Source organism: Bacillus rossius, chromosome 1, assembly GCF_032445375.1.
Source record: "Bacillus rossius redtenbacheri isolate Brsri chromosome 1, Brsri_v3, whole genome shotgun sequence".
In the NCBI taxonomy this organism is placed as follows: domain Eukaryota; kingdom Metazoa; phylum Arthropoda; class Insecta; order Phasmatodea; family Bacillidae; genus Bacillus; species Bacillus rossius.
Window position 1 is genome coordinate 309,878,201 of NC_086330.1, and position 24,675 is coordinate 309,902,875.

At 36.7% G+C, this 24,675-nt stretch overlaps 2 protein-coding genes and 1 long non-coding RNA gene across 9 annotated transcripts in view; 2 read left to right on the plus strand and 1 right to left on the minus strand.

The window, feature by feature from the left end:
- The first annotated feature begins 323 nt into the window (after window positions 1-323).
- On the plus strand, window positions 324-2,338 carry LOC134527900 (periodic tryptophan protein 1 homolog). The gene has a single exon (XM_063360916.1). The coding sequence runs from the start codon at window positions 795-797 to the stop codon at window positions 2,166-2,168; it is 1,374 nt and encodes a 457-aa protein (XP_063216986.1). The 5' UTR covers window positions 324-794; the 3' UTR covers window positions 2,169-2,338.
- Window positions 2,339-2,480: 142 nt separating this feature from the next.
- The window catches only part of LOC134527898 (pancreatic lipase-related protein 2-like), a 72,417-nt gene continuing 50,222 nt past the window's right edge, over window positions 2,481-24,675 (minus strand). For all 7 annotated transcript variants that reach the window (XM_063360912.1, XM_063360914.1, XM_063360910.1 and 4 more), the window contains 2 exons: window positions 18,399-18,608; window positions 2,481-13,341 (listed from right to left, as the gene is read on the minus strand). In XM_063360912.1, the coding sequence (XP_063216982.1) occupies window positions 13,245-13,341; window positions 18,399-18,608 (307 nt within the window). In that variant the 3' untranslated portion in view covers window positions 2,481-13,244. The remainder of the gene's footprint in view (window positions 13,342-18,398; window positions 18,609-24,675) is intronic.
- On the plus strand, window positions 16,891-19,575 carry LOC134527905 (uncharacterized). The gene is made up of 2 exons (XR_010074312.1): window positions 16,891-17,068; window positions 18,334-19,575. It is a non-coding gene; the product is annotated as an uncharacterized LOC134527905 (long non-coding RNA).

The window sequence follows — 24,675 nt, forward strand, 5'->3', positions numbered from 1 at the left end:
ACCCTCCAGTGCAGTGGCCGGTGATTGCAGTAAGACACCCAGGCTTTTAGCTGACCTGCTTTCAGTTAAGAAAAAATAATTTTGCTAAGGGATGGTGAGGGGTTAGAACCCCTAAACCCCCCTCTGGTTAAGCCCCTGTATAAATTTCCTATTTAACAGCCGAAAACCACACACATCCAACCGCGCCGCCATCTTTATTATATTTAAAAAAAGAATGTTTTGCACCAGAAACTAACAAAACCTGACATAATACAATAAACCCACTGAAAAACAACATAAACCAATAGAATGCCATAGAACAGAAACCACTGAAATACACTGAGAATTAGACACCAAGAGAAAGTGGCCAATTCCCTTATTGAATACAACAGAAAATATTGTCCTATTGCATTACTTTTGGTTTCTGTTTTAAATTTTTGGTAGGTTATGCTAGTTATAACCACCGGAGAAGTCGTTGGTGTGGGTGAGGTAGAAATGACGCAGCAGAGATGCTACGAAACTCTTGTAATGCGCCTCAGTTTTTTTATTTGCTTTTGCTTATTTCTATTCTCAATTATTAACTCTTTTTCAATAAAAAAATATATATACACTATCTTTGTCTATTTTTAATAAGCAAGAAGATTCACTTCTGTTGCACGTCGACTATAAGTAATTATTACGCACTATATTTTCACTTGCCGTTAGTATGACTCAAAGGCCACAAGGAAAACTTTTATCTTTAGAAAAGGAAGGAGGTTATGTTTTGTTAATAACTTTATGCTATTTGTAAGTTAACACGTGGTTTAGTTCGTGGAATGATGGAGGAAGGTAGGGTTAGCTTTGTTCCTTGCGTAAAGTGGGTTAAGAGGGGTGTTACGCGTCAAAACCCTTATGTTGTGGAGCTATCCGAGAAACAACTGGGCGATATTTTAGATACTGCGAAGAGAGAAGTGAAGGCGGCAGAAGATGAGGTGGCGGCTGGGAGCGGGTCGGACGAATACAACATGGAGAAGTACGACGAGGAGGGATGCACGGAGGCGCTGTTCGGTGTGGCGAGCGCGGCGGTGTTTGCAAGCAACGCGCGGGACCCGCTCGTGACGGGCGGCGACTCGGACAGCGAGGCAGAGGACGACGCCATCAAGCCCGATGACAACCTGGTGGCGGTGGGACGCGTGGATGATGACGCTAGTGTGTTGGAGGTGTATGTGTACAACCATGACGAGGGCTCGCTGTATGTGCACCACGACTTGCTGCTGCCGAGCATCCCGCTGTGCCTGGAGTGGCTGGACAGGGGCAACATGCTGGCCGTGGGAGGCATGGACCACATAATCGCCGTGTGGGACCTGGATGTGGTGAACTGCCTGGAGCCCGCACTTAAGCTTGGCCGCAAGAAGCGCCAACAGCGCATGGGCCACAAGGATGCAGTGCTGGATGTATCCTGGAATCCAGTGCTGCCCCACCTGCTCGCCAGTGGCTCCGTGGACCGCACTGTGCTTTTGTGGGACTTGGATACCGGCATCGCCTCCTCTGCGCTACCCGTATTTGGCGAGAAGGTGCAGGCTCTGCAGTGGAACCCCGCCGAGTCCTGCACGCTTCTCGTCGGCTCCTGCGACCACACACTGCATCTCTTTGAATGCCGGTCCAATCGTTCCAAAACGTGGGCAGCGAGCGGAGAAGTGGAGAGGGTGGTGTGGGATCATTTCAATCCCTTCTACTTCCTGGCGAGTACAGGCAACGGTAACATTGAGTACTTCGACGTGAGGGCGGATGGCCCCTTGTGGTGCGTGCCGGCCCACGAGAAGGAAGTTGCGGGCCTCGCCTTGAGCAGCAAGTGCCCTGGGCTACTAGTCTCTGCTGGCAGCGAGGGCGTTGCTAAAGTGTGGGACTTGAAAACTTCCAAGCCAGAATTTGTCACTGAAAGAAAAATGAAGCTAGGGTCTATTCAGTGTTTGGACCCCAACCCTGATCTCCCATTCATCATGTGTGCGGGGGGTGACAATAAGAAGAACAATTTTAGAGTTTGGGATGTTCTCGGTGTAAGCAGAGAGGCCAAAGAAGTGTTTTCATCGCGTCCCTTGGTAACCTCAGGTCTTGAACCAATGAAAACCAGTGATACTATGCAGGCATTTGAGTTCTTGCACCTTGGTCAGTCCACCAGCACTGATGTTTCTCCTGAGAGAACTAATTAGGTGGTGGTCATACTTATTATAAGTACCTATGTAAACTGTGAGCTGCAAGCTATTATTGGACCTGCTATTCCTTCACTCTTATGGTAGCCAGCACATTAACAGATGTTTCCTTCAAACAATAAGTCCTAATTGTTGAATATAGTTGCTTTTAAAAAAAAAGAAGAAATAAATGATGGTATTATTATTAGTTATTATGACTAATTGAAAATAATGCAATCTATTAAAATTGCTTGAAAATTATTCAAAACAATTTAATTTTTCATTTTTTGAAAAATTTTTGAAAAAAAAAAAAAAAAAAATCTAAATGCCAAATTTTCCCTGTTTTCAATGACAACTAGAAAATTTTCCACACTCGTGGGTTTAAACTAAAATTATTGTATGGGTTTAAATATGTTAAAAATTTTACATATTGTTAATGTAAACTGACTTGACACCAATCTTCCACTCAAGTTTTTATCACTCCACAAAGCATACCCTCTGTTTAAGATTTACACTACTTATGAGAGTTTAAACCGGGTTATTATACATATACACAAAATTCACCGTAGGCTCTAGGAGCACTCTGCATGGCTCGCACAGGCATTAGAATTCATTGAGAAAAATATGTGATGCACCAAGAATTATGTGCTACACTAAATACTAGTTTAAACAATTATTTTATTAATGCCAATGTTTAATAAAATTATTGCAAACAGCAATTGATACAAAATGCAACTCACTTTTTTTCTTTATTAATTTTAGGTTATATTCGTTAAGTAAAATCCCCACACACCAATGAGTTAGTTATTGAATCATCATACCATTATTTTTCATATAGGACAATTTCTACAGATGTTACAATATATAAGCATTAGAGTTAACTTACTAGAGTTTAAATACCATCCTGGTTTCTTGGACCCAGTCATTTCTGTAAAACAAGATTTTGTTACAACAAAACTGTCGGATGTCAAAAAAATACTGTTTAGTTATACATTAGTATCTTGGCAGAAGTTAGTTGCCAGCAATGGAAAGTTATCATAGTGATCTGGCATCTGGGTTTTGTAGAGCTGTGCTGTGCGTATTCTGCAAAAAAAATATCATGTAAAATCAAAAGTCTTATTTAAATGTGATGATTTATTTTCCAGATTTATGAATCGGATAATTTTTTTGTAATGATGAATAAAAGAATATTTTTTAAAAAATATATGATTGCATCACTTTTAAAAGTAGTAAAGAGTAAACTTTAAATTTTTTAATAATATAATTGATGCCAGACAGAAGTTTGTTTTTGAGGGGGATTGGTGCAGAATAAAAACCAGTCATTCATCAGAATATGTTGCAATATGCATAGTGTTTCATAAATGCTTGTTTATTACTACTGTAAGATCAGCCAGCATATTATTGGTGAGGGGTCAGTCTGCAAGCAGCCACCTTGGGAGGGAGGATCGGTCGCCATTTTTATTTTTGCCCTTACCGGGTTCGAACCGAGGACTCCATGACATAAGTACTTTTTTAAATAATATTTTAATAATATTTGTTCAGTTTTTTTTATAAACTTAATTTTTTCATAATAATTACATATTTTCAATATGGTGACCATAATGCAAATGGCGATGATGTCATAATTCAAAATGTAAAGTTCCAGAAAACAAAATGGTGGATCCAAGATGGCCATTGGGGTCAAGGTAAAGGTCATTCAAGTTGGTCACCATGTCACAATCCAATATGGCATGAACAATCCTCAATCCTCAGCCTGAAGCCTGTCCCAGGACCGGCTAGTTAGGGGCGAGAGAGTTCCCGTGAGGGTAGGTTGTCAAAGGTTGCATCTCTGAGATCTACCATCAAGCGGTGATCTTTGGAAGGTCTTGCAAATATCTCTTCTCTCTCTCTCTCCCTCTCTACAACATGGAAACCCTGCAGTTTTTCTTGGAAGGACAGCAGGAAGGAAAGCAAACCGAGATTACCAGCTCTCCCTCTCTCCAAATTCCACTGTCCTTCATTCTTGGAACAGGCAGCCACCCTTCCATGCACAGATTCATGTGTCTGGCTCACGATGTGGACTGATGTGACACAACACCTGTGTCACTATCCAGTTACCAAAAATATTCCCACAAGAATTATTGGTGAAATGTCATAAGCTTTCTTGAAACTTTAGTTGCAATAAATTTCCAGATGTGTGAGAAATATTTGCCTTAGATAACTCTTTTTTGTTGTGAATAATGTAACATTCTGAAATATTGGTATCAAATTTCCAACTAGGCTTGTTCTTCACCCTGCTAATATTTCCCCCGCATGCTAGCATACAAGAGTTATCTTGAAAAAGTATAAAGCATTAGCAATAGTATTGTGATGATGTGTTTCGCTATAAAATTACATCAAAACCGGTCATTTATTGCTTCTTAAACACAGTACCTTTATGTTTACTTAGCAAAACATTTTGTTAACACAATGTAAATAAATATTCCCATACAATAATTATGTAAATTAAATTTTTTCATCCAGTATATGACCTAATTAGCAGTATGTCTCTTGCATCAAATGAATTTACATTTTTAACAACATATCTTTTTAAGGCATATCCATAAATCTAGAATGTTACTTTTTTTTTAAACCAATTGGATTGTGGGATTTTTCATGCCAAATTTGGATTGCCCTACATAAATTTCGGAAATATTTAATACTACTTGCGTAGCCTTGGAGTTAGAAAGTTGAGGTACAGCATTAACACAAAACAATATCAACATTTTTATCATTATTTTAAAATGACACAACTATATAAATAATAAGTCAGGCTCTGATTGATAAAATTATATATATATTTTAAAACCATTTACAATTCAGCTGCAAGTATTAATATTTATTTTACATGATAAACATAAGTACATAATAAAATTGATGTAATTAGCATAAGCATGTGAGTTAAAAGTAGTTTTCAAATCACAGCTTTTTTTATTTTATTGTATGCTAAGCGGACAAAGGTTTAATTAAAAAAAAATTCCCTTTAGCTAGGCCTACAGGCCTAGGTAAATTTTGAAGTTCATATATCTTTTGGAAAATTTTGCAAAATTTGTATACAAAGTATTATACGTATTTAAATTTAAAAAAAAAAATTCTGTATATTTAGACAAAGGAAGATGTAATTAATTTTTCTGTTTCACATGCATATTTTGGTCACCCTTAACAGTAAGGGTTTGTCATATCAATAATTAGTTCATACCATATTTTAAAATAATATTTAGTAGGCTTATAATATTTGTGGATGGATTTAACACTAGTACCTACCTACCAAGTGAGTTATGAATTTTTTTGTCCCTCAAATGAAATGTAGAAAGTTCTCTAATCCAAAATATAATTTATTACTCAATTGCTTTTAGAGTAAACTTTAGTAAATATATTCATTCTACCTACAAACTCTTACCATCCAATATTAGTATTTTTTAAAAATTTGATCAAAACAATTTTTTTTGATGATACATCTTTCATATATGTAATTATTTAGTCATATAACAAGGTCTATATCCAGTACAGTAGAACCTCACATATCCGACCATGACGGGACCGGGCCATGGTCGGAACGGCTAAAAGGTCGGATATCCGTAGAAGCAAACAAACGTCTTTCCCAGCTATACAGTATGTACAGTAATACAATTTTATTTGTAAAAATGTTGCTGTATACATTTCAAACATTTACTGTTGTTAAATTATAGATTAGAAGATGAATTTAATGTACGCATACCTTATTTAAAGAATTCAGTAAAGTATTTTTGTTTCAGTTTTGCCAAATCTTGATTTTGCAGAATTCTCCCTCCACTTTTTTTGCCCACAATACGTTACGTTACATTAAAAAACATAGAACAGTACAAGATTATAGTACGAGCACATTCTGCACCAACAATCACGGCTGAACTTACAGTGTGCAACACGAAAACACGTAGATGCGTCAAATTTTCAAGTCTGAACAGGCTCGCCAACCACGGAGACTGGGTCGGATATCCGGAGGAGTCGGTTGTGGGAAGGTCGGATATGAGGGTTTCTACTGTAGTAACGAAAAATTAGTTTTGGTTATTACAACAATGCTGGTAAAATCAATTTGAAGGCATCTTTGTACCAAAATAAATATGCATGTTTCTCTTGTCATTGTTATTATTTAAACATTTTCACCTAATGAAGAACATTCCACGACAGTCTTACACAGTAAACATAACTTTATTTGACTTAATCCATGCACATTACTTAATAATTACAGTAAATCTTTAATATGTGGTACACCTATCCCTCACTTAGCATGACTAATTCGTTCCTAAAAATGCTTGTGTTATTCGAAATTGCGTATTCTGAAGTATTAGTTTAAATAAATAGTAAGGCTAATTTATTTAATGTGTTCCGAAACTGTGTAGGAAAATATACTTTACATAATATAAATGCGTTGAATAACACTCAATTATAAATATGTCACACCATTTATCCTTATATGCCTTCCATCACACTTTGTATGACAAATACGACACCACGTAACGGGAGATACATGTTTATGTACTTTATTGTCAGTCGGCTGGCTGACTTGCCCGCCCGGGTGTGACCAACTCACGTCGCGTACCTTTCCAAACCATCCTTTACTGACAGTGAAACCGATATTACTTTCAGGATAGTTACATTTTAATTTTTCAAAAATTAAAGTCGTTATTCGCGTATCACCACCTGGTTCACACCAATCCCATCAGGCCAATGATTTTTTTTTTCATTGCAACATTCATTTAACAACCTTTTCGACGTGAATCATTTGTTCATTTCTGTTACGGTATCCAATGTCAAATATATTCCCGCTAGTACAACCAACAGCATCATACTTAAGTATATAAACTTTTGGTAAGAGTCCTTATTTTGTACGATTGTGTGCACAGTTGACTTGCTTCAAACTAAAGTGCAACCAACATAAGTGTGGCCTTCATGAAAATCTGCGTGCTGTAATACTTCTAGTTTTGTCTCAAATACTTGAACACGATGCATTATGAGTGATCAAGCACATACAGTTACCATTAGCTGAATGGGCAGACATTGCTTTTGTTTGAGTGAATTTCCTGCCACTGGCTAGACTGAGTTCACGGCCTGGTTTGTGGCCAGGTGACAATGGTACGGCACGGCGGTATACGCACGGACATAAAAACATTTGGTCCTTTACACTCCATAGCCGCAATTTAACTTGCCATAGCTGATGTTTGTACAACAGCTGATAGCGTAGACATACCTGCGCGCGCATCTCTTCCCCCCTTTTTGGCTAACTGTATCCCACGGCACATCTGTTGTTTACAGAAGTTGAAACAGACTTCTTGGCGCCATGCGCGACTTTTTTTTTTGCCTGCCAAGATTTTGTGCCAACTGAAATTTACAGACGTGCTATTCAAGAATGGGGCAGTAAAATTCACATCGTGCTAAATGAATCCACGCAATCTGAAGAAGTGCTAAGTGAGGGATAGGTGTACAAAGTTACCCCAAATTACCATACATTAGATAACACATATTCTTACAGTGTGTGAAAATGGGTGGTAGAATGATTGTTGGTGCAGAAATGTGAAAGTCCGAGTAACTACAATAGGAAGTAATGTGTTCATCTTTTGCTGCTACACAAAATAATTTTCATTTTGATTTTTTCTTCCCTTTTCCTTGGAAATACAATAAAACTTACTAGAAAATATCATCCAATCAAATTTGTCTATAAACCATAAACTATTCTTATTAGGAAATAAAATTATATTAAGGATTTAGGTATCAGTCTTAACTCTACATTATTTTTTTCATTATCATATACAAACTATTGTATCCACTGTGAACAGAACTTGTGAATATGGTTCTATTATTTGAAACATTCTTAGTATAACTGACAGAGACAAACTTGAAAAAGTTCAGACCAATTTATTCAAAATGTTGAAAACCTAATTATGATTTATACAAAAATTTTGATGTAGGTTTTGAAGCAAGACTACCTACTGCAGTTGTTACAACGGTGCGACTTTCAAGAAATGAATTCATACTAGTTTTTCATTTCATGGTCCCAAGAACCCAAAATCATAGTCAACAGAAATGTGTGTATATTTCGTTTATGAGCAAATTCAGATCAAGCATGTATAATTAGGGATGCTTTTTCAAAAAAACTTATAATTAATCACCATAATGCACTTAACACAAAACCTATTTCATTTGTTTTAATTTATTATTGTGTACAAGAGTCTTACCTCAAAATTTTGTCTGGAACTATTTTTGATACAGCGAACCGGTACAGCAACATGGTGAAAAAAATATATATAACTCGCTCAGTAAGCATAGAATCAAAGCCATTTGAAGTGATTGTAACCATTTTAAATATCATCTAAATCTTTCTTCTATATTAGAATGTAGTATTTTCACTAGATCTATTAATCCAATTAGTTTACTTGATTCCATTGACACAGGTGGAGTAACTAACATACCTAGCCAAATTCTTTTTCTTTCGAAAACAACTTCAAATGAGAGTTCATGCTTTTGTTCACAGCCATGTCAGACACAGGTTCAACCTTGGCAGCCAGGTTGCATTACTGCTCTGCCAGTGTTTTCAGTTCGCTTGGAGTTTATCGTTACTCTCTGTTTTCATTTGAGTATGGTTTTTCCAGTTCTCAAGTGGGTTACAATTCCATAATGATTTTATGAAGAGATCTGAATCACTAATATGTGATATCAGAGATATTATCTTTGAAATATTTGTGCAATGGGAGTGCATGACTTGATGTAAGTTTTTGGACATACGCCATTATCAATGGCGTATGTCCAAAAACTTACATCAAGTCGTGATATCAGAGACTTTTTTAACAGCAATAATCATCTGATTTTTTCTTTCTACAGAGAAGCTTCCTTTAATTAGTTTAAAATTCTATTGTAGTGTTTATTAATTTTTCTTTGTATTCCCATTAAAACAATGAATTAGTTGTGTTGGTTGTAAATGTTTCAAAGAGAGAAACCATTTCCTTAGCAATTGCATAGCTGCCAACTCTTACGATTTTCCCGTACAGTGTACGATAATTGGCCCTATTGTAATAACTATCGTGTGTGTCTTTCTTACGGATGTTATTACTTTTGGAGTGTGGTTCGTTGTTTGGATGTACCGTATTAACAAACCGTGCACAATTCTTCGTAAAATGTGTGCTGAGAAAAAAGGGTGACGGCTTATTCAAAATTTGACAACGTTGCATGGCAACGCCGCATACCAGAAGTTTTGTTAAGCTCCAACGTTGGGAAACCTGCTTTTAGTACGGACGACAGACATGTTGAACGTGGTCCCTAGTTAAGAAACGTTTGTAGTTACGGTCATTTACGGTTGCTAGTATCATGCGTGTGTGTTACGAGTGTTTGTCATAAAAATAACAATCATGGCAACTGTCAGCAACCTGAAAAAGAAAACATATAATCAAGTGTTTAGAATGTTACAGCGAACAGTATCCTTGGGCTTCTCATTCACGAAGTGGAAGTAATTTTGCCCGTTGTACTATTTGTGCGTGTGACAGAAATGTTTCCCATGGCGGCAGAAATGATCTTAAGGTTCATGAATAAACATAAAATAAACATAAAAGAATATAAACATAATATAACATAACATAAAATAAAATAAACATAAAAGAAGTGCTTCGTATGATAGCAGCGCAAATAAAATAAATTCATTTTTCAGCAGCACTCAAAGTGACGATTACAGTGTGATTAAAGCAGAATGTTACTTCACGTCTTTTATCATAGAACATAACTTGCCTCTATCCGTCACTGATCATGCAGGGCTTTTATTCAAGAAAATGTTTCCCAAGAGTGAAGAGGCCAAAAAGTACGGCTGTGGGCTCACCAAAATAACCGCAATTATAGGTGAAATGGCAGCTGAACGTCAAAATGATTGTGTAGGTATTTTGAAAAATACTTCATTTTCTATTGCTACTGACGGTAGCAATGATGATTCTAAGCTGTATCCAGTAGTAGTGACATATTTGGATGTAAAAGAGTCTAAAGTTGAAAATGATTTGCTTTCAATTGTTTCTTTGGAAGGTGCAGCAACCCGAAAAAATATTGGAGAAATGTTGATAAGGACTCTGGAAAGCTGTTACCATCCTCATCAAGAATGGCATTGCACTGGGTTCAGATAATGCTGCAGTAATGGTTGGGTCAAAAATGGTGTTGCTGCTGTAATGAGAGATAGAAATGAAAATATTATTGTTTTGGGTTGTGCATGTCACTTGTTGCACTTAGTAGCAGAGAAAGGTTCCACAGGACTGCATGTGAATGTTGAAGAAATTCTTCTCGACATATACTAACTACCTAGAAAAAAGTGCTAAGAGAAAAGACAGGCTTAAAGACTTACAGAAGCTGTGTGATGAAAAACCAAGAAAGTTTTAAATCACATTTCCACACGGTGGCTTTCGCTTGGTATATGTCTTCAAAGGTTAATGGATTTGTGGCAACCACTATTATGGTTTTATAAAGAAAAGGTAGACAGCAAGTGTGCAGCCCCATCATCTTGATTAAGTTTGTTCAAAATACCAAAGAAATGTTCAAGTGGATTGGTCGATGCAACCGCTGTTGGTAAAAGTGATGCCAAAGTTAAATTATTGTGTGCTACTACAAGCTGCAACAAAAAAGCTCCTCAAGATAAAGATAAAAATTTAAGTGTGCCTCACAAAGTTGAAAGTAATTGCAGCAAAAGATCTTTAATATCGTATGATTTTCCTACTGGTAAGAAAATGAAGTCACATGGTTCAGAAGAAGAAAAAACTACACAAATGCTCTCTCAACAAGAAAGGGTTTTCATGTTCCTTTCTTCAGACCTAAACAAGGCCATTTGTTGGTTTTTAGTGAATGTGATACCAGTGTTTGACAAGACTAATATAATTTTGCAGTCACAAACACCTCACATACATGTTTTAAAGGACTTATTAACTGAAATGTTAAAAGAATTGCTTATAAAATTTATAAAGCCAACTGTAATTAAAACAACTCCAATACTAGATATCAAGTACAGTATTGCAACAAATCAGAAGAAAGATGAAGATATAGTTGTGGGTTGTAATGCATCCAAACTAGTCGATTTATTAGAACCATCTGACAAAGAAAAGTTTTACACATCAGTGAGAAGTTTTTTTACATTATCATGTGATTATATTGTACTGAAGTTTCCCTTAAAAAATGACATTTTAAAGCACGCAGAAGTGGCTAATTTAAAGAACATTGAGAGTTCTTCATTTTCGTCACTAAAATTTTTTGTCAACAAGTTTCCGACATTTCTCCTTGTTAAGGATAGTGAAACCCTTGAAGAAGCATTGGACTTACTTCAAGAACAGTTTTCTGTGTTGCAGGCAGATCATGGCATTCCTTTTGAATCCACGGAGGGTATGGATTATCTGTGGTGTTTAGTTGGAAAAATGAAGAGGGTTGATGGTAGTTTAAAGTATGATAGAGTTGCAGATGTAATGCTTTCAATATTAGTCATACCACAAAGCAATGCTGAGTGTAACAGGGTTTTCAGCAGTGTTAAAAAGAACAGGACAATATTTAGAGCATCGATGTCACACCAAGTGCTGAACAATATATTGTTGGCATTATCTGATAAGAAGTGTTATGAGCAAGAATTTCAACAACAGTTCCTGAAGAAATCTAAAGCTGCCACGTACAAAACGCTGCAGAAGGCAGAATGATTAATACCTACTTTTCTTTAAAAACCACCCAGACGAACAAGGTTAGTTTAATTGAAAACAATATTTTTAGTAAATATTTTCCTATTTTGTTTAGTGTTAAACAAAACCATATTTTAAAAATTGTACTATTTTTCATTTTCACAAGTTGGCAGCTATGTACTTGCTTGTTTGTGAAACTACTCGTAAATGAAACAGCTTATCTTAAAAAAAAATCCCAATTATATGCCCATGGAAATGTCTGGAATAAAAATTATTGTATTTCATAAAAACATCACAGTGTGTTTCCAAAGGTACTCTCATTGGGTTTTTAGATTCACATAAAAGACAATATTTATGACTGTGAATTACATGCCTCATATTTACATGCACTTTTGGCAATACTCCTGATGAAGTTATCATCACTTGATTTAGATTCATCTGTTTCAGAAGACTGAATACCAATTGTACTCTGGTCACTTCCAACTAAGGTTGGTGCTGCTGAATTTTCTTATCAGTTTCTAGAACTTCATTTCTCTTTCTCTATCATCACTTTTGACCAAGCTATAAGCTTGGGCAAAATATTGAAGCAGCAGACACAATTGTCTTTTTAGTGCAAGCTATATATCCTTGCTTCTTTTTCGGATTTGATATTTTTATTCGAGCCGCAAATTATGTGAGATGTCATTTCAAAACTTTTACATATCACAAATATATTATTAATTAATACTTGAAAAACTCTCCCACTGTAGCATGTGCCCGAATTTGTTATTATGTTTCCACAAAACCATAGATATAAGTTGTTATTGATAGGTATCTCTCATGATGTGATCATTGACAGTACATACTTACAGTGCTCACGGTAGTCTAATTTCAAAATGGTGGTTTTATCAGGATATTCAAAATATTCTTAGCCATCTTCATTGTGACTTGTATGTACTAACCTATTGTGCATATGCCATAATGGATTGCAACACTCAGCTACCTACAAAGTGTAAGAGGTGGCTACCTGCAGAGCACACAGGGATAGTCACGATAAAGGTTGGGGTTGCAATACCGAACTACCAACAGAGCCCAGAAGGCCAGACATCATGAAGGTTGAAGATGCACACCCAGCTACCTACTGAGTGCAGGAGGTGATACATGATGAAGGTTGAACTGCAACACCAAGCTACTTACAGATTGCATGAGGCGAGACATGAAGAAGGTTGGTGCTTACGGAATAAACATGTTTACTTGTTAATAGTCCTGGCAGTTATATTTTACAAAGCAAAAACGTTTCTAACAGTACTTTGAAATGGAGACAACTCCCTACTTTTTGTTTCAGCTGCAACTGTTACATACTATCATCTTGAAGTTTACATGTACAGTGCACTTGGTTTTATCTGCTGCTCTCAATAGAGTATTGAGGAAGTGGCATTGGTTAGCTGCATGGTTCTGTGGTGAGAGTCAACGTCACCAGTTTAATTGAAGTCTGGTGTTTGTCTTCCAGCAGTGTGTCTCTCCCACAGTATGACCAACTGGAAACAAAAAAAATCATGTCCATTCACTTTACATAGTACTTGACTCCATGCACACTTTCCAAACACGTTACTTTGTAGGCCCTTTATCCCCGTGCAAATTTCAAACAGAATAGTAGAGCACTGGTTAGTTTCTATGTATTTGACATTGTTATATTATTGTGCAGAATATATAAAAAAAATCCAAGATAAATATTTTATTTTCAAACATTTCTGAAATATCAGAGACTTTTTGCTTATTTAGAGAAATGGAAAATTAATAATGGCAATATTATATGAGCTATTTTGGTTTCTCTGAGCACAAATAATTTCAAATTTTTTTTATTGATTACTGTCACACAGTAAATATTAATAACACTTGAACAGCAAGATAAAATAATGTTATAAAACAAGCATTTCATTAAAAAAAATATATTAAAATCTTGGTTTTTCTAGTGTCATGCACAAAAACACATAATTATATAAATGTTTTTAAAATCTCTCACACCTACCATCTCTCACATCTACATTACAAATGATGTCCCCCATAATTTTCTGTTTGTGAAGCTTCAGTGATTATGGTGTCGCTATAGCGACGAAGCCCCGGCAGCAAAATGGTCCTGCGACTATCATGTTGCTGGTCGTGGGTTGTCACAGAGACAAAATTTGTTGCTACTCCTACCTTTAACGTATAAATGGCCAGAAATTGTAACATTACAACCAGAAAAAAAAGTACCACAAAAATATGAAAGGAACTGATAGATGCCATATTTTTTCAATTGTTTGTGCTATAACAGTTTGTTTCATTATTCTTTGAAATTACTTCATTGTTAAAGGAGGGATCACACACAAAAATGTTTGCAGTAGCCCGTAGATAACTTCAGCAAGTCTATTTAAATACACTATGCTTTAACGAAGACAAAAATCAACCAAAGAAATTATAGCACAAAAATTGTTAAAACCAAGATGGTGTCTTTCGGTTCTTACCCCTTCCAACATTATCACCATCATCTCTGACACTGTTATCATCCTCTCCGACATTGTCAACATTCTCTCCGACTTTGTTACCATCCTCTCCGACAGTCACCATCCTCTCTGACACACTCATCATCCTCTCTGACATTATCATCCTCGCCAACATTGTGACTATCATGTCCGACTTCGTCATTATCACATCTGACATTGTCACTATCCTCTCTGACAAACAATTTGTTGTGAATTTTTCCATTGCAAGAATTTGGTTACATTGAATGTTTTTTTATACCTTTCCCACATGATAAACTTACAAGAGGTAAAAGAAATGTACAAAAAATACCCGGAACAAAAACTGAAGATTTTAAAAGTCGGTTTTGGGTTGGGTATTTTAAAGGAACTTAAACCAGAACAGAAAAATCTGGCAACTGCACAGGACTACTGACATTTCCTTTGATTCAACTCCTCTCTGGCACATATCTCACCTTTAAAAGCCATTGTTCTGTTAGGCAGAAGCTTTCAAAAGAAGGCAGTCTCATCGACATTAAAAATATTTTCTAATGAGTAACACTTAAAAATACTCTCTAGCTATTCTTCCTTCCACTGGTTTGACACCTCTGTGTCAGCTTCTTTATCTTCACCATACATAACTTTCCATGATATACAGTGCAACCACTCTGAACTGGCCTGGAAGATGTTAATGGCCATAAGCAATGCACACATTTTTACTTTTGCTTGTAACATTGGGTCAGTTACAGGAGCATTTTTTTATCGTGCATCTGTGCCACTATTAGGGCATTTTATGACACCTTTAAATGGTTAATTTTCATAAAGTTAAATTTTATTTATCTATTATATTTTAAAAAGGAATTTGAACATTTTGGGCCTTAAAAGTTTAGCCAGTTTTTCTTTTAGCAGGCAGCTTCCTATCGCTAGCCCTAAGAAGCTCATTTTCACGTTTAGCCAGTACTGTTCAGAGCACATCTGGTATTTCTTCACCCCTGCCATTGCGCCACTTTAGCTATGTCTATGTGACATGTGAACTTTCTCCCCAAGATCTTTCTGCAACTTGGCAGCATCCTGGCATTTAACTTTGTGTACATATGCTGATTATTTCCTCTTATATTAGGCTACTTTCATTACCCCCCTTCTCAGGTTCTAAAAATACTAAAATGAAGTCGCATGCACAATCCAGCAGCAACTTTGTCAAATACATCTGAGTATCCTTTCACCATCCGACAAGCCTGGCGTATCTTTCTGGGTCGCCATTTCTTGTTGTACAATCATCATCGCTGGTTGGCATTTTGACTTATTTGTGTTGTTTATGGAAAAAGTTGTGTTAAGCGATGTAATCTTGCAAGTCAGGAATTGTTTCCCTCAAAAACTTTGCAAACAATTATGTAATGATGGTTCTGGATTGTGATGTTTAACATGCCAAAATAAGGACTTAAGATTTCTTGCTGATCATCGTCCTCACGTCGAGACATGTGATCAACCACATGATTGATAAGTGGAATCAATAATTTTTTTTTAAATTCTATCTGTTCAATGTTAACGACTGTCAGATTTTGAGTTGTTTCTATTTTATTTTTAAAAATATGCTTTACTTTGTATGCCGCAGGTCCAACAATACCTCCCGTACAGTTCGTGTTCTTGATAATGTGCTGCCTTTCTTCTATGCCATGCTCTACGGTATCCTGATTTCTCATCCACAACTAAGGAAACTAATTAATTAATTAACATTATGTATATATAAGAAGCACTGAAAATATTTCATTCCCACATTAACTCTGATAAATAATATATCAAACATAACAAAGCCAATAATAAATCGCATGAAAAAGTACCTTAATGTTGTTTTTAGTTTATCTTTTTCCTACACATTTATACAGAATTAAAAATTCGTTATTTTGCAACTTTTAAATGTTGTAACCAGTAAAAGTAATAGTATCAAAGTTGTCTTGTTATTTATTTTTAAAACATGCTTAGCATAAAACAAACTGATTCATCTCTTAAGACTTTCATAAAGGATTGGAAGCATATCTCTCCACATCTGAAAAGCATAAAAATAATTTTGTCACATTACTACATATCCAAGAATTGTATTTAAATCTAGTTTCCAAATAATATTAACCAGAGAGTACATAACATATATTTAAACTATTTGTTTAAAGAATTTTCACGACCATAGTGATTTCCTGAATGAGGCCTTTTGCAGTCACAAAGAAGTAAAGATTAATAAGACTTTTTTCCCCCCCTTAATTTTCGCATGTTCCTTAACAATAAATTGTACTTACTATCATCACCATACTGCACACAACTTTAACCTGATTTCTTCCTTTCCAACTTTTCTTCAAGCTTGAATAGCTTTAGTTTTTTTTTCTCTCATGGATTACTAATTTACATAGCATTAATACAATGTGTCTAAAATACTATAAAGTGAAAATAATTTCACAAAAATAATAATTATGACACTGACCTCAAATGATGCATTAACATAACACTTTCAACTAAATTAATATACTTTTCAATCCAAGTTCACAGTTTTTTTATGAATTGAATGCTGTTGTTTGTACACCTTGCCTATTGTGTGCATTAATCTATGGTAGTGCACAAAAGTGTTTATTTGATGTTCTTTTAAAGGTTAAAAGTTGTGGTGTAAATGTTTACTAATTATTTGTTTGATAATAATCATTTTGTTGGGAATTTATTAAAAAATTAAAAAAACAAATTTGGAGTAGAAATGTCACACTACTAGCAAAATTTTATTTATAAGGTATAGTGAAAATTATGATACTTTAAGCTATGACTATTTAGCATTGTTAATATACAATTTATGGCGGAGATTTAAATGAAACTGCATGAAAAAGAAAAATGTGTGTGTGTATGTGTGTGTGTGTACACACACATTTCTTAACAATGACATTCAAGTAAATAATGTAAATAATTTATTGTAGCCAAATGATTTATCACCCTTATATCAGTCACTGATACAATTAAGAAATGTGCCAGTAATGATGATTTAAAACAAAAACAGTTTAAAACAAACAATACAGTAACACTGTTATTTGATTTGTGTGATTGTTCACACCATGCTGCTAATCACCACAGTAACTTCTCACGCACTTTAACGCTATTGATTTAGAGCTGTCCTGGATTTTTCATACAGTGTGTTTACTGAAAACTACACGTGAGACTTCTGTAGTATACTTGACTGCAATATGACAAGTCACTGTTACTTTAGAATCAATATTTTTAGAGTCCATAGCAAATCTACTCTTATTTTATAACAGTAACATTTTTTCGCTCTACTATAATAAATTATAAAAGAAAACATATGAAGCTAGATAACTAATTTCGAAAGAAGAATGGACTTGAACACAAGCACTCACAGGCTGCCACTGAACTTTAGACACACACTCTCATTAAAAAAAACAAACATGCATTGTCATGGCATTTTGCTAGTTGGGCCAGCTTCCTCGAGTGGTAAGAGGCAGCTGCGAGTGGCGAGTTGGGGTTTGTGAGTTGTAACTTGTGAACCTAGCACTCTGAAGAAGGGGAAATGCAGAGATGTTTAAATTGGCAGTTTGAATGAAACAGATAAGAATTTGTTTTGTATTGAACCCTGGTGAGTATCTGTATTTAATGATGGAGTCCTGTTATAGTTGCCAGCACCTCAACTTTCTGCTGCTCTGTTATTGTGACAAGTCACAATTCTTATTGTATTATGCTACACATACTATCACTAGTTTGTCGCCTGTTCTGTGACCATTCATTGTTTGCCTGGGAGAGTTTATCATCGCAGAAATTGCACTGCAGCTGGTACATCATGTTTGCTACAGTGTATTGTCTGGTTCATCAGTCTGGATGGTTGGTGAACGGCACAGTAGATACAGCATAGGCTAATGGTGAGTTCTGTGGGGAAAGTCATCAAGTTAGAAGGAAATTTGGGTCACACTCGTATGTTTCGGAGGCTGAGAGATCTTTTGACCGAGAAAACCCACCAACCATGGCAAAGACCACCACGTTTCCCACTTGCAGCTTTGCCGGGAACCTGACCCGGTTCACCTGATGGAAGGCAGCATGTGAACACAAGCCTGGCTGACCTGTTCCCTCGCATGTCGGAGAGCACCACCTCGTCCAGGTATATGCGAGGTGGGGGCAGGTCCCTATCTGCCTCGGGGGCGGTCTGGAAGCTGAGTGACTGGTAGCTGAGTGTGGCAGTCACGCTGGGACTACGCAGAGGGTCCATCGAGCCGTATTCTGCCGCGGCCAGGGCTCCCAGCACATGGCCACCACTCACAGTGTCCATCAGTCTGCAACCAGATATGTGTACCAGCAGTGCTGTGCGTTATGAGTGTCTATTTCCAATAGCAAAACAAAGTTAGTACTATCTAAAAAAAATTACATGATTTAAAAACTTGTGTAGGTATTTATTAAGGCCTCATAGATATAAACCTTTTTTAAGCAGAATAATTTGACTTACCATGAAGAACAACCACTATTAAATACACTATTACTATAAAGTCTAGCAAAAATCATATAAACAAAATTTATTATTCTGTTGTTTATAAAAAGTTATGTTCATAAAAATTATTTTACTCATGTGCAGGAAAAGAAACAATGGTAAAGTATTCTATCACAATTATTCTCCTCTTTGTGTTACATTTAATGCAGATATATTGTAGAGAATAAGTCTTGATGAGTTTTATTTAATTAATTTATTTATCAGTGGTAAGAATGACTAAAACTCTTATTATTAATCTAAATACCACAAAAGAATTAACAAAATTCCCTATCATGCAGGGTGATAAAAATGCAAATTTTCTTAAAAACAAGCTACCTGGCACCAGGGAAAACTAAACACCAAAATATTAACAATTTTATCATTACAAAACAACTCTCCATCATAACTAGATTGTTTCGTGAAAATAAGCAAATAAGAAAATTCATTACAATGATTAAATTAATAAAACTTTAAAATAATACTAAAGTTGCTATATCAACTGCAATCATGCAACTACCTACAAACTTGTTCGTAATTGTATATCGTTAAAAAAAATTATTTGCATTTTTCGTGGAATTTTACTCCACTAGTTGACTAGCTTCAGGCAAAATCAAAGTTAATTCAACTTGCGCTAACGGTAATAATTCCTTAAGTCTGTTTTGATGTTTTTACCAATATACTCTTGCACCTTGGCAAAGTACTTGCAATTTTAAATTCTCAAATCATGTAAAACTTGCTGGAGTGATGAAACCAATACAAAAGTAAGTTAAAATAGACAGACAGTACTTACTCAATTCTGCAGTTCTTGTACACTCAAAAGGCTTAAAATGTGTAAGCCTTAAATTACTCATCGCAAATTTGTGCTGGAAACTTCAATAGTATGTGCTTGCACACACCACCTAGGGGTGGCTGAATGGACGTCTCGAAGCCATCGTGGGTAACCACACATCCACACACACACGGCTGTGCATTTTGCTTGTGCCGTGGTCAGTTACCAAGTTCCCCCTCGCTGTTACACATAGCCAACTGTCAAGCCCACCCACACGTGCGCGCAGTCTTACGCCTTTCAACAGCGGAGTCGTTACTAGCACTCAACTCGCAGTCCTCAGCTCAAGGTGCCAGTCTTGCACTCAACAAGCGTGCAGCGCAACCTGCAGATACTGTAATACTTAAACCAAATAAAGTTCAGCTATTTATATCCAACTTCTGTAAAAGTGTTTAAGAACTGTTTTAAAGTCTTTTTAAAATAAAAATTAAGATCCCAAATCAACCAAAACATAAACTTGAAACAAAAATATTAAAACCAAAAATGTTCACATCAAACAAAAATGCTAATTAAAAACATTTTAAAACAAAACTACAAGTAAGCCAATAAATATTAAATTTAAGGGGATTTCCTCCTTATGAAACCAGGGAGCCGGCCACAAGAATCCTTGAAATGTGTCTCTTGCTTTGCTCACCAATTTTCCTTTAGCATTCCAAGACCTTTAATCTCACCAGCAATCAGGCCCACACATTTCAAAAATCATTTATGAAGTAAAATCTGCTCCAAAATTTTAAAATTTTCCAAAGGACTTTCGTATCGTCAGATACCACAATCAAAATCTTTGTAAAAGTAGTTTCACCCCAAAATTTATAAGATAGGATTTTCCAGTATTACCACACATCTCCTCTAGTTGCTCATTTGGGCACCTATAAAACAATTGAAGGAATACGTCATCATTTCAATTGCGATGGCATACATCGTGATATTTCTGAATGTGTCAAGCTTTGCAAACTCTGTGCCCTCAGCAAACCTACCCAAAACACCCAGTTTGGATATTTGTCTGCCGATCTAGCTGATTGACCTAAGAAGAAACTTTTTATTGATTTTTTAGGACCATTTCCCAGTTCCAAAACTGGACAAACCATGCTACTGGTATACAAAGAAACATTTTCAAAACTTGTTTGGCTCAATACATTAAGGAAAGCTATAGCAGCCACCACTAATTCATCTTTGCAAAACTATATCTTCCAAGATTTCTGGCATGCCATTTATAATTGTCTCCAATAATGGTTTCCAATTTAGTCTAAATTATTCAAAAATATGTGTTCCTCTCATGGCATTCAGCATATCACCACATGTTATAGGAAAGCCGACCCATGTACAGCGTTACCCAAAGCCATCACATGCAGAGCTTTTCAACAGAAACCTTCATTTGGCGCTCGTAGCATATCATGCGTACCCACAGGATACATGGGACACCAATCTGGTGTGGTTGCAGATGCCATTTAATTACGCTCGCCATGAGGGACACAAAACCAACCTTTCCAACTTACATGTACCGATCGCCCAACACCCCTCTTTCCAATCTTTGGTCCTTACGAGACCTTTTGTCTGATGATCAAAAGGACATCCAAGAGATCTGGAAAAGAGCTTATAAAAATCTTAAACTAGCACAAGATAACAGTAAGAAGAAGTATGATAAGCATAGTTTTCCTAACTCTTTCAGGGCAGGTGACATCATAATGTGCCAAGCACATACTCAGAGTAAGACGATTGACAGAATATCAGCCAAACATTTGTATTGTTGGATTGGCCCCATTCAGGTCCAGCCTTTTTTGATGCTTGTTACAGTGGCTTCAGCAGACCCAACTTCTGGCAAGAATGTGACACATGCTCACATCTTCCACTTAAAGAAAACACATCCTAAGTGAAGTAGGTCGTGCTTGTCCCAGCTCCTTTCCCATAGAAGTCTTTCTAAGAATAAAAAAAAATCCTAGGTAACTAAGTTTCCAAAAATATCATGGAACTAGAGATATGCATATTAGCATTTGTGTTAGATTTTAAGTGGTGCCACTATAGTTTACAAGTTTGTGTATAAGATTTATATCTTACTAATCCCATATAGGTATGCTTTTTACATGCCTTTGAACCGCACACTTGACATCGGTGTTGTATTCCAAGACAGTTCCGTGCCATTCGCTTTAGTTCCTAGGATTCTCAAACTGAGTGCCACCTGCCAATGATACTTGTTATGTATTGAGTCAGTAATCTTTAAGTAGGGTATCTATGTATTCACAAGTTGGTAGCTACGAAACTTCAAGGCAGAGTGCAAATGAGGCAACTTTGACCAATAACACATTCCTTTTACCACGTCCTCAATTCTCACAACTGCTTTCATACAGATTATGCAGTCAAAGTCATGAATTGTGTGGAGCATCTTTATCATCACTGTTCGTAAGGTGGTTGGGAATATGACCCTAGTTCCCCACAACAAACAATTCTTGTGCACAGACAGCTCATCTTGCCTTACATAATAAGGCTGCAAGTCTCCATCATTAATGCCAGTTGGCCATCCTTGCTGTCCACATGCCATAACCTGAGCTAACACGGAATCTTATTTTGTTTCTGCAGCCACTTTTAAGGTGTCAACAAGTGACTCACCCAAATCTTCATACAACCTGCTGAGAGCATCAGCATGACTAATTTGTAATAGGGGCCTATATTCCAGTCATGCATGGCCAGCATCAGACTCCAACATAGTAACCGAGGAGAAAGTGTATCTGGATTAGGTTTTTCAGGGTGCATTAGTCTTAGGAGCAGCTTGCTGTCTGTTACAATTTTAAAATGTCTGCCAATAAGATACTGCCTGTAATTAGTTACATCAAAAAACACTGCAAGAGCTTTCTTATTCAATTGGGAGTAGTTGCTCTCACACTGTTGCAATGTTCTGGAACCAAACGCTTCAGGAGCCACTACCCCATTCCCTAGCTCATGAGCTAGTACTGCTCCAACCTCACACTCTGAAGTATCACAAGTCAGGATCAAGGGCTTGTCAAGATCAAAGTATGTAAGGACTTGATCTTATGCGACAGTCACTTTGCTCTCTCAAAGGCCTGGCTGTGTCTTAGTCCATTGCCACGAAGTCCCTACATCAAATAGTATATGCAATGGCTCCAATACTTCAGATCTGTTTAAGTATCTTTCATAGAAATTTAAAAGCCCACGGAATGCCTGTAGTTTTTTCTTATTCCTTGGTTCTGGTGCACTATGTATAGCTTAGACTTTACTCTCCAATGGGTAAATACCCCTCCCAACAACTTTATGTTACAGAAATTTTAGACACTACTGCAAAAACACACTTAAAACTTTTTCAGTTTGAGTCCTGTCGATTCTAATTGCTCCAGGACCTCATAGACACTGTTCCAATTTTCATGTGCATCACCCCCCATTATTAATATGTCATCCAATAAAACTTAAGTTCCTGGCACTCATGCGAGCAGTGTTGCCAATACGTGCTGGAAAATAGCTGTCCTGCTACTAACTCTAAAAGACGGTCTTCTTACCTTGAAGAGTCCCTTCATTGTATTGACTATGAGCTGCTCTGCTGTGGCATTATCAACAGTGACCTGCAGGTAGGATTCCTTCAAGTCAAGTTTCATGTAAACTTGACCGCCTTGAAGCATCGCAAAAGCCTCAGTGAGTGTGGGCAATGGATGTACCTCCGTCGCTGACACACTGTTCAGCGTGCTCTTGTAATCACCACACAACCTGACCAAACCATCACTTTTTACAATTGGCAACACTGGTGTAGTCCACTTTGAGCAAGACTGGTTCATACACACCTTGTTGCAGTAGATGGTCATTTCTGCACTTACCTTTTCCCTCAGTGCAAAAGCTACAGTTCTACACTTCAGAAAAAAAAAAGTCTGCTTCCTGGATGGATGGTGATGACACCTCTGGTCCAATATATTTTCTCAGGTTCTCTGTGTGAAATATATATGGGTGCTTATTTATCACTCTATTTAAATGGATATATTAAAAGTTGGTGCAGTCCTACCAGTTCAATTCCTACAGGCTCTAACCAATCACAATCCATCAAGCTAGGCCCATTTCCTTGCACCACCAATAGCTCAAGCAGTACCATCTATCATCTTATGTTTTCACTTCTATCTCCTTCATACTGAATACTTCTAAATACTGCTGAGATCATGTACACAACACAATCCTTACCTTTTTTTAAGGGGGGCTCATGAGACCACAGATATTTAAACGTCTGCCAACTGATGGAGTGGCTAGCCCCAGTATTGATTTCTATGGTAAGAGGACTCCCATCTAGGTACAATTCCATGCAAAAAGGCTTCTGCTGATTTGTTTCTTGCATACTGTACAAAGTATATGCATTATCATCTGCTGGTGTGTCCGTTTGCAAATGCTGCACTTCGCGGAATTTTCTGTGTGTCTGATCTTAGACTGTTGCGTCCATAGCAGGTTGACGCTTCTTTTTCGTGATGCACGCTCAACATGCTCCCGGTTATAACAAAACCATCAAACTGTCCTGACAAGGTAACACTTATCTAGCAAGTGGTTTCCATTGCATCGCCAACACTGCTGGACAATAACAACTTCTGTGTCCGGTTTGGTGGCTAAATTTTCCATTTGCCTCCTCATAGTTCCTGTGGGTAATTACTTAGTCATGGCTTTGTCCTGTATAGATTCAATTGACCACTTTACTCCAATGCTCGGTCGTAGTTCTTCTTAAGACCACCATGGTTTTTCCAGTTGCTTCTGCTACCATTGCAATTTCCACCACATATTTAAATGCGAGCTTGTCTTTAGCTAGTTGAACATGTTGAACCACTCTGTTCCTCCCTCCACACGAGCCGATCCCGCAACATGTGTTCCAATGTGTTCCATGTGTGCCATATATGTAAACGGTAATCATCTCTATGTCTTGTTGATTTGAAAGTTTCAACTATTTCGCTTAGCTTTGGCTCAAAATGGTTGGTTAGTTTCATAAGCATATTACCCAGCAGCATAGCATCCGTTGATTGTGGAGACAAAAGAGATGTAACCGGATTGTAAAGTTCCGCACCACGTACTGTAAAAAACA